Source organism: Seriola dumerili, unplaced genomic scaffold (genome assembly GCF_002260705.1).
Source record: "Seriola dumerili isolate Sdu_G_001 unplaced genomic scaffold, Sdu_1.0 BDQW01000079.1, whole genome shotgun sequence".
NCBI classification, from domain to species: domain Eukaryota; kingdom Metazoa; phylum Chordata; class Actinopteri; order Carangiformes; family Carangidae; genus Seriola; species Seriola dumerili.
In genome coordinates, this window is record NW_019174334.1 from 2151452 (window position 1) to 2167035 (window position 15584).

At 44.4% G+C, this 15584-nt stretch overlaps 1 protein-coding gene across 10 annotated transcripts in view; it reads left to right on the forward strand.

The window, feature by feature from the left end:
• Window positions 1–14121, forward strand: part of atp8a2 (ATPase phospholipid transporting 8A2) — a 48860-nt gene extending 34739 nt beyond the window's left edge. For 8 of the 10 annotated variants that reach the window (XM_022744195.1, XM_022744196.1, XM_022744197.1 and 5 more), the window contains 12 exons: window positions 1357–1540; window positions 2647–2757; window positions 4385–4459; window positions 4885–5007; window positions 5547–5625; window positions 5718–5779; window positions 6303–6359; window positions 7914–8021; window positions 9861–9949; window positions 10147–10251; window positions 12852–12943; window positions 13863–14121. In XM_022744195.1, coding sequence (XP_022599916.1) covers window positions 1357–1540; window positions 2647–2757; window positions 4385–4459; window positions 4885–5007; window positions 5547–5625; window positions 5718–5779; window positions 6303–6359; window positions 7914–8021; window positions 9861–9949; window positions 10147–10251; window positions 12852–12943; window positions 13863–13957 — 1180 coding nt within the window. In that variant the 3' untranslated portion in view covers window positions 13958–14121. The remainder of the gene's footprint in view (window positions 1–1356; window positions 1541–2646; window positions 2758–4384; window positions 4460–4884; window positions 5008–5546; window positions 5626–5717; window positions 5780–6302; window positions 6360–7913; window positions 8022–9860; window positions 9950–10146; window positions 10252–12851; window positions 12944–13862) is intronic. The other 2 variants (XR_002665074.1, XM_022744198.1) reach the window with 2 other exon arrangements.
• The last annotated feature ends 1463 nt before the right edge of the window (window positions 14122–15584 follow it).

Here is a 15584-nt window from a genome sequence, read left to right on the forward strand (position 1 = left end):
TTAAAAAAGAGCCGTTATTCAATACAACAATACAAATAAAAAGCTAGTAGTCAAATGCATGTGGAAAGTAGGATCATGTAAATGTAAATTTGGCACCAAAACGAAACCCCTCTTACTTATGTTACTGCTGCACAAGATTAACAATGTGATCCAATCAAATCAAATACTCCACAATAGCTACTACATGGACCTTGTTACTGTTTCCAAGGTGAAGAAGGAACTTGCAGCCTCATTCTTTGAGCCACCATGGACGAGAAGTCCTGAAAGTACTCTGACGAAATGGAAATGTTTCACAGAATGTTCACATTTAGACGAGCTGAAATGGAGAAAATAGATCTTTCATAAATGTCTCGATCTTTAAATTAGCATTTTCAAATCACACATGAATTTAAATATGTATGGAATTACCAAAAACATGCAAGACTAACAGGGTGGTCGGCACCCCTCTACTGTCTGCTTGATTATCATTTATCTCCATCTCACACCAATCAAAAGATTTCAACGTTTCTTTGAATGAGAGATGGAGGAAGAGATAAAAAAAAAAAAAAAACTGATGGGGAAAACGCATCCAAACCTCTTCCGTAAAAAAACAGACACAGGAGAGGGAATGGCGTGGGATGAAGGCTGCCATTTCACAGATGCAACACATGACTCCGTAAAGTGAAAAGATATCCGTAGCACTTAAGCAAACGCAGCAGAACACCATCACCATCACCTCTCAGCGGCCCTGAGGGGACGCGCCTGTAATCGAGCCTCCCTGGGTCCTCCATTGTCAGCGGAGAGGCGGAACCGGTTATAGACAGAGGATCAGTGATACAGGTCAAGAGGGTGGAGTACCGCTGGAAGCTCCCCGAACACACACACACACACACACACACACACACACACACTCTGAGGCACACTAAGAGGTACGCAGGCATGCAGACACACATCATATATAAACACATCAAACGTGAGCTCTGCAGAGTCTTATTAGCAGAACAGTGAATCATTGTTTCCTAATACCTAGTGAAGAGCAGTAAACAGAGCCATGCCAGCCTCTCATCCATCTCTTTCTTTTTTCCCTTTCAACTGTTTCCCATTATTAGTTTCCCAGACTTTATTCTTTCTTTCCTAATGGCTGTTTTTTTTTTTCCTTCTCTCTAAGTTTATTCCATTTTCTTTCTTTCTCTCTCTCTTTCTTTCTTTCTTTCTTTCTTTCTTTCTTTCTTTCTCTCTCACAGTGGTCTATAATTTTCCCCTGTCTCCACCTCTGCCCCCCGCTCTCCACCCTCAACCCCCTTAAAACGGGACAGCTGTATGCGTTTGATATGAACCAACCATCTCTTATCTGTCTCTTCTTGCTTCGTTCTTCAGGGTGTCTCCGCTGCAGAAGTCGGAGATCGTGGATATGGTGAAGAAACACGTGAAAGCCATCACGCTGGCGATAGGTGACGGTGCGAATGACGTGGGCATGATACAGACGGCTCATGTCGGAGTGGGGATCAGCGGCAACGAGGGCATGCAGGCCACCAACTCCTCCGACTACTCCATAGCACAGGTGGGGAGCGGATACGGCACGGAGACGCACAGAGGTGGAGCCATTCACGTGTGGTTAGGGTCATACAGATATGTTACAGGCTTTTACATGAACAGAGATAATGGGACACATGGTCGGGTGCCCACCCTTGCTGAAGTGTCTTTAGGCAAGACACTGAATCCTTACCTGCTCGCTGCTCGGTCCATCCTGACCTTTGACCTCGCTTTTAGGGGGGGGGGGGGGTTTACTCACGGGGGTCACTCAAGTATCATGTTGTCAGTGCAAACGCACAGCTCTTAACAAGTGATAATAATCTTAGTCTAGAAGAAAGTCTACAAACTAATACATATTTTTATTCTGCTCTTTTGGCAAGGTAAGAAAATCAATTTGTTTGTATTGATTTTGTTACTTTTCCAGAAACATTTGTCACTTAACAGAGGAATGCTTTGTAACAGTATATGTTGCTTTAGGTGTGATTTATTTTTTTCCCAATAAAAACTGCACCATTGTAAACATTTTTAATTGAAATGAATTGACCAGTTTGATAGTTTATCAGCTAATCATTAAACTAATTTTATTAATTCAGTTGTTAAAATCATTATACTCATTTATCAGTGAAAGATGCCAAACATTATCTGGTTTTAGCTTCTCAAATGTGACGGTTTGCTGCTTTTTCTCTGTTTTATATCATTTTTAATTGAGTGTCTTTGGGTCTTTCACGGTTGGTCAGACAAAACAAGCAAGACTTCTTGCTATTTGCTGATGTTTTATAGACTGAACAAGCAAAAATAGTTGACCTATTTATCAACAACTAAAATAAGCTCACAGTGACAACTCAATGGGGATGTGAACAGGGTGAAATGCAACCAGAGGTTTCTCCTAACTTCAGAGGAGTCTTGACTTTTCAGTGTCTGTCTCTCACACAAATGCGTTCTGTCACTTTCACTGTTGAGTTGTTTATCACATATAGCCCCTGGGCATCTTGCACAACTTACCTTTATCAGTGAGCCTCCCCTTCGCTCATCTCTCCTCTGCCTGTGACATTCTTGACATCCGTTCTGTTCTCTTTCATGTCTCTAATTATTACTTTTTAATCTCTATTTCTCCTCTCTGTCTCTGATTGGCAGTTCTCCTACCTAGAGAAGCTCCTATTGGTCCATGGGGCGTGGAGCTACAACCGTGTCACCAAGTGCATCCTCTACTGTTTCTATAAGAATGTGGTCCTCTATATTATAGAGGTAAGAGCCTTGCCACCACACCCTCTCTGTTTTACACACACACGCGCTTACACACACACACACGGCTACATTAACAGAGACGTTTTGCAGCTGTTTGCCGACATGGCTGACAGTGATGGACGAGGTGCCCTTCTGGTGTCTGCTTTCTGTCTCTTTTGCACACACACATACACACACACACACACACAAACACACACACACGCAGACAAAGCAGGCGACCCTTGGAGCCAAGGTCTCGTCACTGCTGATCTAAACACACATTTTTTCTGTTCAAGTGTGTGTGTGTGTGTGTGTGTGTGTGTGATGAAGGGGCAGACCACAGCCCTGGCCCGCCTGTTATGATTGGTATTTGTCAGCTGTGCTGTGCCCCCCCCCCCTTACATCACCCTCTGTCTGACATTAAGGATGCCAGCAGGTGCAGGTCCTCATGGGAGCCGCAGCCTGTAGCCTACTGTCCCCCTCACACCATCACTGTGTGTGTGTGTGTGTGTGTGTGTGTGTGTGTGTGTGTTTCCATGATTATCTCACATGATTGGCTCCCTGCAGGGCGCTCTAGGCCAAAGGTTAGAGACTGTCCCTGTCCACTTAGTGGAGACAGAATAAGGGGGATGGGAGTGTGTGTGAGTGTTTTTTTGTGTATCTGACCTCACCCTTAGGCTGTATGCTCCACTGTATGCCCCAGGAATGCCACAACTCCCACCAGTGGCCCCAAACATTTTGTCTATCTGCCCCTCAGATCAGTGTGTCTGTGTCTGCTCCATAACTGTGTGGGTTTGTGTGTGTCTGTGTGAGCAAGGCGTTAATGAAGGTTTCCCCTGGGCCAGAGACACATTTAGGCACTGTGTTTCAGTAAATTAACTTCTATAAAGTCAGACAGTGGTTTCAGAGCCAGCCACAACTTGCGTGAGGAATGCTTTTAAAACTTTATGCCAGATGGCTAAATGGAGCCACAGGAAGTGCAGCTACTATACAAGCATGTTTTTTATTAAAAAAAAAAATAAACATCATTGCCAAGTTGGAATAACTTTTGTGAAACTAATTTATGTGTCAGACAGATAGTCAGCTAGATCGAGCATTTTCCAAAACTAGGAGCACAGTTGTAAACGCTGCTGCTTTCCGATGCGCAGGTGATACTTGCTTCTTGTATAAGGGGGGGGGTTTCCCTGATGGCGTTGGAATGAATTGCCCATTAGCCTTTTATGTGTTTGGCCATCGTTGTTGAAAGGAAATCTGAAAGCCTTTGCTCAGTTTGTGCTGGACTGTCTTCCGTTTGTATGCTCTCACTTTAGCTCACAGTGGTCAGCACCTCACTGTGTCCACTTCCTCAAAGTTAAAAAAAAAAATGGTTGTTACTGCCTATCAGATTCCACAATCCTACCTGATGAAGATAAATTGATCAAAACTACTGAATAAAGAAAACGGTGCGCAGGATTTCCCGTCTCATATGTAATCCCCTGTGCGCAGTCTCAAGTTTCTACCGGTTAATTTTTTCCTTGTCTGATGTGAACAGAGTTGTATATTTGGCCAACTCTCCCCTGCTGTTTCCACTATCAGTACCTCCCTAAGGCAGCTTTACCCTCCACTGTTGTTCCTCTCATCCCCTCTCATCCCTCTCTTTGTGTCCCAGCTCTGGTTTGCCTTTGTGAACGGGTTCTCTGGCCAGATCCTTTTTGAGCGCTGGTGTATAGGCCTCTACAACGTGGTGAGTATCCACCCTCACTCTCAAACTGTCCCACTCGTTCACTCTTTTTCATTTCTTCATTCCCTCTCTCAGCCACCCCCACCCTCTTCTTGTGTTACTTAGTTGATGTTAATTGTCCTCTCTTGCTTTCCACCTATCTCTCCATCAATGTCACTCTACTTTCTCTTCTCGTCGCTGCTCTTTCTACATGCCAGAGACATTCGTATGCGTGTGTGTGTGTGAGAGTGTGTTGCTATGTGTTTTGGTGACTGCTGTGTGTACTTAAATGTCTGACTGCAGAAGCCTTCAGGCTCCATTTTTAAAACATTATTTGAATTCCCTTTAGTGTGATTGTCCAGCTACTTGAAGCGTACGTGTCTATGTCTCAACACAGCTCTGTCATTATGTGCATTAATGGTTGAATATGTCTCTTGTGTGTGATCCAGATATTTACTGCGCTGCCTCCGTTCACTTTGGGAATATTTGACCGGCCGTGCAGCCAGCAGAACATGCTCAGATTCCCCCAGCTCTACCGAATCACCCAGAATGCCGAGGGCTTCAACACCAAGGTATGCGCGCACGCACCGACGGTCTGCGTTCACCTACGCACACGAACAAACCACGCGCTGCATCTGAAATCAAAAGATAAATCTGCCACTTTTTTGCACTCATGCATTCATCTCGTCACACCTTGTGGCTCGTCCGTGGGACTGACGAGTGATGCCTGCTGTTTGTTTGGGACGCCAGCGAGTAAACAAGTGTGGCATGGAGACTGGGATGTTTCCATGGCAACCCCTAATGAGATTCATAGGGCCAGAATAAGGAAGTCTTTCATTTTAGAGGGTACACCAGCAACCCAACCTACTGTGTGTGTGTGTGTGTGTGTGTGTGTGTGTGTGTGTGTGTGTGTGTGTGTGTGTACAGTACAGCAGGGTACTTTTGATGGCAAGAACACAGTGGAAGTTGTGTGTTACTGTGAGGAATTGCTGTTTTTGTATGTTTGTATGTGTGTGGGGGCATAAATGTGCTTTGGCATTACTTTGCACTGACATGTTTCTCCTCTTTTCTCCTCTCTCTCTCTCTCTCTCTCTCTGTCTTTGTCTTTCAGGTGTTTTGGGGACATTGTATCAACGCACTGATTCATTCTATTATCCTCTTTTGGTTTCCACTCAAAATGTTAGAGCACGGTAAGTGACGTGCCGGAGTAATTCCTTGACATTCCCATAACTGTGGATGGTAACACTTTGTCATGAGGCGTCTGCGTGCGTGTTCCCCACAGACTCTCCCTTCCAGAACGGCCAGGGAAATGACTACCTGTTTGTGGGAAATATGGTCTACACAGTAAGTATCTTACTTCTTATTTACTATGTGTGTTTTTGTTTGTATTACGTTTTTTTTTTTTATGTCTGTGTCTTTTGGCATACAGATGTGTTCATATTTTTGCATCTGCACAGTATTTGTGTACACACCAGCGCTGTGCAGCTTCCTCGGACTCATTAATGAGTCTCCAGTCAATCTGGTCTCGTCTAGCCAGTCCGTCTCCTCGCCTCTCCGTCCATCTTTTTCTCTCTGTTCACATCTCCATCTCCCGGTCTCGCTATCGTTTTACTCCCTACAGTCTCATGTGAATGTCAGCAGTGTTTATTTGTTGTATTATGTGTGTGTAGACCACAGGGGGCTGTGGGGGTCCTGAGTAATTTTAGCAGACATTGCTGAGTTTACTGCAAAACATTAATGTTTATTATCTGCACTGTCGCCACTGAACTAATCCGGTTTCTCTGTTTTTTTTTTTGTTTTTTTTTTAATTTGCCCTCCCTCTCCCCTGTGTGTGTGTGTGTGTGTGTGTGTGTGTGTGTGTGTGTAGTATGTGGTAGTTACAGTGTGTCTGAAAGCTGGAATGGAGACCACCGCGTGGACCAGGGTAGGAACATTAACACACTCTAATACACCACACCACATGCGCTGTATTTTACTCAGCCGTTGATAAATAAAGAGGAGGGGGTGGGTGGGGGGGGGCCCACTCTGTGAGGATTTTACTGTAAGGATTTCATAGAACCTGGTCTAAATGCTTCACAGTCAGGAAAGGCCTGGGAAAAGATGTGGCTTACCTTGATCTTGTGGCAGAGGTTTGAGGTTTTCTCAGACTGCACTTGCTCGCGCCTCTTTTTCCAAACATCTCGCGTAGGGCGGCAATTCTTTTTCCATTGCCCCCGTGCAATATTTCGAACTTTTCCGCCGTCAATAAAACTCGATAAAAACAACACTTCCTCACCATTCACGTCACTCAAAGGCCTTTACAGTGAAGAACCTGTGAGGAGGTGTTTAATTTGCTCTGACAGATGAATCTTGTAAGGCATGAATGGGCGTCACTGCGGCTCAGACAAAGCAAAGGAGAAAAACAGATCAGAAAACAGTGAGATTACCATCTGTTATACCAATACTAAATACAGAGACATAAGAGCGAAACAGATTTAATTTAACACAGATGTTCTCATTCCTTTTAAAAGAATCTCATATTAAAGTCATGAGAAATATATTTTTACACTCGTCTTTATGGTTTCTCTCAGAAGTTGATATTTTATCAGTTGATATTTTATCATTTGGCCTCGCTGCCAGAGGAGCTTTCAAACAATCACAAACAATCAAGGATTTGGAAACAATAAAATCGCAGTAGTTTATATACTGAAATTGTCACCATTCGAAATAAAAAAAAACAACTTGTTGGAAAATTACTTTTTAAAGGTAAATTTGTAAGTTCCACATGTTTCCTATCCAGCCTACGTTGGCACTCTGGATTCCAGAGAGATATGGCAGCTACTATCAGTGTCTCAGTGTCCCAGATCATCAACAGGCAGCACGGGTTAAGAGCAATTAACTCCCCCCACCCCCCCTCCACCCCTCTATTAATGTAAGCATAGCATTCTTCACTATTAAAATGTACCAGATACTAGATATATGCCAGATGTCTTACGATAATGCAAATATGTATAACATTAGATGACAAAACTTATACAGCTGTACATGAACTTTGCTTTAGTAAAATACATTTCAAAGATTTGATTCAAACTTTTATGTACTTCAATCGAGTCAGGAGCGACGTGTATAGTTCAGAGTTCAGGCGTGACATGAATTGGCTCACTGCTACTGTAGGAGACAGAGGGAGAGATTGGCAGGATGGACAGAAGGGCGCTGACACCTTTGTCCGTTCAGCTGTCCACACAACAGCCTGGCAGTAATGAAGCGGGGTCCCGCTGGAATTCACACAGTGTCCACTTACAGCAGATCACAGAGAGTGGGATGAAGACAGGAGAAGGAGGGAGGGAAAGGTTGTCTATATTCGGATGAGCTGTATGTAAACTATTTGACCTCACGCTGTCTCTCTTTTCTGTGTCTTAATCTCCGTCTTCTCCTGCACTCCCTCCCTTTGGCCCTTCTTCTTCTTCTTCTTTCTGTCCCTCTTTTCTTCCTGTTGTAGTTTTCCCACCTGGCGGTATGGGGAAGCATGGTGCTCTGGATGGTCTTCTTCGCTGTCTACTCAGCCATCTGGCCCACCATCCCCATCGCCCCCGACATGCTGGGCCAGGCAAGTCAGCTCTCTGTAAACATGTGTCACTCATTTCAGTAACAGAGGGTGATGGGGGTTAAAATAGCCCCGTCCCCTACATCTCTTTTCTGCAACCTCCATCACCTGCCCCTCCCATCTTCTTGGTTACCAATACTTGGCGCCTTCGAGACTCACCTCTTGGGTGTTCCACGTCGGCACTGCTGGAACCCTGGGGGAGATTTATGCCCCTCCAGCCCCTCTCAGCAGGCGTCCCGCACCTGCTGCGTGTCACCCGAGCCCCGGTCTTTTACTGCCCTCTGTGGAGGTGTTGACTCAAGAGGGTGGGCTGCTGCTGCCAGTGGTGATGAGGGTCCAGTGGGGGTGAGGAAAGTTTACATGGGGACCCCTTGATTGAGAGACTCATTTTAGAGTTTGGGGATAAAGGCGGGGGTGAGGTGAGGTGCCCCACTGAGTGGGTAGGGGAAGGGAATAGGGCTGTCTCAACTCCCCTCAGCCCATTAATTCAATTTGTGTCAGAAATCAGGAATGCGGTCAAATATCTCTGCAGCTGCTCAGTCTAACTGGGGAATGGTCAGAGACACTCAACCACCACCGCGCCCCAACCCTCCATCATCCCCCCTAACTACCCTATTACCTCTCTTATTTCTCCCAGCTCTCGCTATCTATATTTCCATCTGTCCGTGGGGGACAGGGTAATGGAAAAGAGCTGTATATTTCCCCTCAGAATAACTGTGTGTAAATTTGTGCATGTCGGAATTAATGCGCTATGTGTGTCCAGCTATGTGTGATTTGTGTTGATTGTAAGGTGGTGGAAATCAACAGTCTGTTTCTATGGATATAACAAAGCATAGAAAATCACTTAGCTTGCCTCCATCCTCTCAGTGTATAAAGACCATGTGATACACTGTGTGTCCAGTGCTGTAAAAAACACTGTGTGCCTCTGTGTGTAGGTGTTTGTCACTAACAGAAAGACACAGTGTCTGAGTCCAGTTGGATCATCTGCGCTGTGGTTGTGATTCCAGCTGCTGCAGGGGATATCTCCTAATGGCTTTCCGATTCATTTTCCTTGTTGCCTCCCCCTCATGGAACCAAATTGTCTCTATATCTCTGGATCCAAGCGCAGGACACAGGAAACACACGATACAGGCAATAAAGTAGTAGAAGTAAAGGATGTCATGGTGCATAAAGTGTTGTGCGACTGTTCACGCCCAGAGACAAAGAGTTAGGCTTGTGAAACACCACAGAGCTCTTGCAGATAAGCAAAAGGGGAGATATGTGGTAATTGAAAGAAAACCGAGGGATTTATGGGAACAGGCGAGGACAAGCAACAGAAGATAGAGTCACTAATAATGAAAAGAAGTTGTGAAAGAGTGAGATTGGAGGGAAGCACGGGAGAAAGAGATGTGTAGGAGTAAGAGGCAGGGAGACAGACAGACGGACAAATTGAAGACAGTGGTTAGATGCATGATTAATCCCTGGAGACGGACTGAGGGTGAGGGTCAAAGGTCAGTGAGGCAGGCTGCAGCTGGACTGCAGAGAAAGTTAGGGGGGGTCTGTGGTTACTTGTGAGCATTTTTATCTTTTGGAATCATAGAAGCATTGTATTTCAGCTGTGGGATTACTGTGCTAAATCCAGTTTGTGGTGTAGATGCGGAGTGTGAGAAAGCTCTTAACTATGTTTGGCTAACATTATGGGTATTCAGCTTTGGCTAACTCTGATTCACTGTGCTATGTCTCACATTTCTCTCTGCCTGTACCACGTGTTTCTCTGAGTTCGTTGCAGAGAAAAATGACTTAATACTCGATTTGAATTAATATAGGAGCGAAATAAATGGAGCCTGTGTGTTGTCATTGCAGGCTGGCAGGGTGATGCAGTGCTGGCACTTCTGGCTGGGCCTGGTCCTGGTGCCTACTGCATGTTTACTCAAAGACTTTGCTTGGACAGCGTAAGTAGAACACATTTAATATAAATACATGGGAACTCCATACAGAGACTATTTAACTTAACTGAAGCGTTTACATAACCCATACTGAGTCTATGTCAACACTTACGCACACTTTATATTATGAATCACATGTGTCTGTAAAGTTGAACACTCAGACTTTCCTTCATGGGTCTGATGAGCTTGTCTCCGCTTCGCAGCACACGTCGCACTGTGAGGAAGTCTCTCCTGGAGGAGGTGCAGGAGTTGGAGGCTCGGGCCGTCGACCCAGGGGCAGCTGTGCTTCGGGATGCCAGTGGCCGAAGGTATATGAAATACTACGCAAAGCATCATGGGATACTAGTTGCATTCATATCCATTTTTATTGAGTCATTAATTATATTGTTCTGTTGATTATTGCTGATTTTTTTTTTTTTTTTTACCATTGTTTCATTTATTTCATGATTTTTTTAAATGGTGAATTTATTATTTATCAAGGGATTATTAAAGTAACGTATTCCTACCTCCCCTGTGGCACCGTCCATAGGGCCGAAGCCAAGGCTGAGGTCCCATAGAGCCAGAGCTGTCACAAGCTCACTGAGGTAGTTTCTGGGGTTTGCACTGTCCCACTGTGTGAACTGTGACCTCAAATGACCTGTGTGACCTACTGCTAGCTGCTTTGGAGTGACTCTCACCTGTTTTCCATTCACAACTCTCTCTCTGTTTAGCTTTTAATCACTCGCTCCCCCTTTGTCGTCAGTATCATTTCAAAATTTTTATTTCTCTGCTTATGTCCATTTTTTTTTTTCTGTTCCTCTCTCACTGGATGGCTTCATAGCTGGATGAATTTGAACTGCTGTACAGACCTGGTGTGTTTTACTGAATTTGCCTGTAGTTCTCTTGCTGTGTCTTAGTCTTGTGTGTGTGGTGTCACTAGAGATGTGTTAGAACCTATTGCATTGTTTACTTCAGAGGGAACTTTGTAGTGATAGATACAGTATGTACGTGGGGTTTATCCCGGTTTCACCATTTTCTCGCGTACTGTATCCAAATACAATTTTGAGGTACTTTTATGTTGCCGTTTTTTACTCCACTACCTTTATTTGTCTGCCTTAGTTACATTTTACTTTGTAGGTTCAGATTTCAAATACAAAACATGACCCACAACAAAAATGTTATGTTTTCAATAAATAAAAATGACCCAGCAGCGTCTTGATCAGCTGCATCAAAATGCTGCTGACATCTAAATGCATCAGTAATAACAATCCAAGAATACAGAAAATATATAATATTTAGAAATACAAAAAAATGATTATATGTTAAATAGTATTTTGATGATTCCACTACATCTTACTTTTCGTTGAGTAAAATTTTGAATTCAGGACAAGCTCGTGACAGTATTTTTGCACTGTGGTGTTACTACACTTTGCCTTAATAAAGGATCCAAGTAATTTTTTCATCACTGTTTGCTAGTCAGGATTATGAAGAGTTGTATGAGACTCAGATTTACTGTAAAAATGAGTCAGATGTGAGTCAACCAAGACAAGCTGCTTTTCTCAGAGCAGTGTTAGTTCTTGAAAAGAGCTGGAGAGCTCTGAGGTATGTTTTCAGGTTGAGGAGGGATGGGTGGGTAACCACAGCGCTCCTCCTGACCCTTACACCGGGCCCCCGTCCTGGACTGACCCTGCATTTAAACCCAGGATCCTTGGGCCCTCTCCATTTAGAATAAGAAAAGTAAAGTAAGGTCGGGCAGAGATGCAACGGAGCAAAATGGAAAACAGCACATCTGTGTTTTAGTTCCTGGGGTAGGCATGGGGAAGGGGTGGAAAGGTAGAGTGCGGGAGTGTCTCCAGGGAAGAGTTCAAACGGAGCACATCCTTGGACCATTTTGAATCAGAAGCTAGTCAGAATGAAACATCACAGAGAGATCTTGAGTCGTACTAACTTTCTTTGGCCAAAGACTGCTTGAACAAACTTCAGAACTCCTCGTTTTTTTCTCTTTTTTTTCACACTCCAGTGAAGGTTCCCAACAGTCACATACAGTGTTAAGAATTTCCTAACTGCTTGCTCCAAATTTTAACCTCAGGGAGGCTTGCTTTTCTTCCCCATAACTACTTCGTTGATCATCATCACCGCTGCGTTAGTTCCAGGGAAACCCCGCTTGTGTGAATTTAATGCTCCATTGGCAGATAAGATAAAAAAAAAATAAAAAATGTGTTCTTTCAAATGAAATTGGCAAAAATCAACATCCTGACATGTCAAGTGTTCGGTGTACTTCCAATGGCATTGTCTAATGATTTTAATAGCTGTAATGATGGTGATGAGGCTGGAGAGAGGTTTACAAATTCAGCAAGTGTGTGTGCATGCGTGCATTTGTGTGCAAAATCTGGAAAAGACTTAGTTATTTTTGGTCATGGGAGGAGAGGAGCCATGACGGCGTGTGGTCTCAGAACAGAGGATCCAGTCTTCTTCTTGGAAAGGGGGGAGTTAAGAGGAGAGGAGAGAGGAGTGGGGAGTGAGGAATAGTTTACTGTGGATGTCCTGTTACTCTGCAGGCAGTTTATGAATTACGGTTGGGTTAAATTGAATGTCAAAAGCAATATCAAATCCACCTCCTACCAACCTCCACCTCCTTCAAACTTTCTGGTGAAATTTACTTTTTGCCTGGTGTACTGCGGCGTTTTTTGCTCAAGGACACTTGAAGGTTGGAGGACCAGCTCCTTAATCACCATGCTGCCTCGGATGTGTGGATAGTTTCAGGCACTGATTGAAAGATATTTTCCAGTAGCCACTAATGGTGTTGTGTAGCAGTGTAGTAGAGTAGTGGAGATTCCCTCTTAAACTCCCTGTAAACAAGCGATTATGTGTCGTCACCGTGGAGTAACTGTCCTTCCTTTCCCCTCTCTCTCTCTCTCTCTCTCTGCAGTCTAAACGTGCGGGCCCATCTGCTGACAAGAGTCTTTAGGAAAACACCTTCAAGTGTAGGACGCTCAAACTCGGTGCAGCAGACTGTGTCCCGTGAGTGTCCTGTCCGAACACACATACATATCAAAGTCCTGCTTCAACACAGGCCTTAAGGCTATTTTTCCTCATACTCTAACTAACGTACTGTATGTCTCTTCCTGGCCATAATTTAAGTCCAGATTAGTCCGTTGTGAGTAGAAACCCAAGAGATGTGTGTCTCTTCATTTACTCTAATTACATGAAATAAAGAGTCTTAAAAAGCTCTTTCTAGCTCAACAGCCAATGTATATTCTGCCAGTAAAAATAGGATTCAGGAGTTCATTTCATAGATATTTGCAAAATCTGATTTGTTCTTGTTTGTGTACTTTTTAATATCTGTGCCATGCATGAAGTGAATGGAGAGAGAAAGCAGTGCTAATCCCTGTTTCTCCTCATGAAGCCCAGAAAACACTGATTAATAATGATAGTATACTGTGACAATATTTGGCCAGGAACACATAAACACACAAATCTGCACATGCCAGTGCAATCAAGAGCTGAAAAAATTTAATTGATTTGTGTATAAACAGAAAATAAATCTGCAACTATTTTAGAAATTGATCGATTGTCATTTTCAAGCAAAGTTCAGAAGATTAAGTTGTTTCAGATTCTCAGTTGTTAGTCTGTTCTGCATTCTGTGTCTTATGTAATGGTATAAACTGAATATCATTTTAATTACAATTCAATTCAAAATATTTCTGTTGTTCCTCAAGGAGCAATTTGAGGCAGGCGAGATAGCAAACACACACGAGCAATTCATTCACACATAAAATCAATCTAAAAATACAAATATCATAATGGAAATACACAAAGAATAAGTGCGGCGACCAATCCATCGTAAAGGTGTTCACATTCTTCCTGTCACTCACTGAACACCCCACACTTCATCATTTGAGATCCGATGTCTTCTTCTTCTCTCTCTCTCTCTCTGCAGATGGCTATGCCTTCTCTCAGGAGGAGCACGGCGTGGTGTCCCAGTCCCAGGTAGTGCGCTCCTACGACACCACCCGCCAGCGCCCCAGCGTCTAGCCCCACCCCTGACCAAGGCTTTGGCTCACCATAGCAACAGTTGTCAAGGTGACAGCGGAGACAGACTGACACCCTCACGCTGGGTGACCGACCCCCGCTGTGGCCTTACTGGAACTACGACCTGACCCCTCGTCGGGGGTGGGGGTCACGGTCAGGTGTGGAGGCCGTCGCTGGCGCATGGAGGACTGACTTGAGAGAAGGGACCAGGCCGAATATGCGGAATAAACTTTATTCTAACTCTCACACAAGCTGCACAGGCATGAGCAATCATATCCATCCACAGACATGACAGGTCAAACTCAGACTGCTACTCATATCTGTATACCCCTCAGACTGGGTTTGGATCATGCCACTGTGTGTTAATGTGTGTGTGTGTGTGTGTGTGTGCGCGCGCGCGCGCGTGTGTGTGTGTGTGTGTGCATTCCAGTGATTATTTATCTGCCTGTGCATGTATGTCTGCACGCATTGGCGCTCCTGTGTTTGTGTGCATGTGTGTGTCGGTCCGCGTGTGTTTGTGTGTTAGCTTCCACGGTTCCCTCTCATCTCATGAGTCTGTCATCACATGCCGACGCAGGAGGGGAAGGGACGTCAAAATAAACACACACACACTCACGCTTACACATACACACACACACACACAAACACACACACACACACATACACACACACACGCAAGCAAGCGCAGATGAATTCCTTAAAAAGGGAGGGAGGGAAGCATAGACCGAGGACCACTGGAGCCCTGCACTAAGGGTGATCTCCATTGGCCCCGCCCCCGCCCCTCCAGCCTACAGCCCCCCACTTTGTCCCATCGCAGCTACAAGCCTCACTGCCAAACACCACAGAGATGCCACTGAGGCACAGCGCACACCCAAAAACTGGACCACCACCCTGCTGCAACCCCTTCCTACCCCCACTGGGACCTCCTCTTGCTTTTCTCTCCCTTCACTTCTTCCCTCCTATCTCTCCATCTCCTTGCCGCTCTGCAGCTTCCACGTCTCTCCTCCTCCGCTGCACATCTCCTCGCCTCCTCCCGGCCAGTTACCCCAAAAAAAAAAAAAAAAAAAAAAAAATCCACTTGGTCTTTCCTTGTTTTTAATCCTTGTTGACCGCTCCTGTGATTCCTGATGCCGCCTGTCTAGCATCGTCAGCTGACATAGAATCAGCGAGCCTGGTATTAGCGCTTCCTTCCTCATTTCTGTTGGATTCCCACTCTTTACTGGACTGTTCTTTTTTTTTTTTTTTTTTTTTTTTTATTATTATTAAAGTGGACATTAATGTGTATGTGTTTATATTTTTTTTCTCTTTTCATTAATGCCTGTTTTTGTACTCATATGTCAAGACATGTTTTAGAGGGAATATTTTACTTGAACTAGTGCTAATAGGCGTTCGAACAGACGGGATGTGATTGAGACTCTCGCCTGGATCATGTGTTTTTCTGGCTCTGGGATTTGTCTGAATGTAGAGTCCATTGTCTGTGTGCTCTGTGTTGAGGACACTGGTTCAGGAATGCAAGACTGAAGGGGTGGGAGAGGGGGGTTGTCCATCTGAGTCCTAATCATTAAATCTAATCAATCCATGGCCTGACAAAATGTCTCCGTCTGTTGACTGTAAGCTGTCTACTCATGCA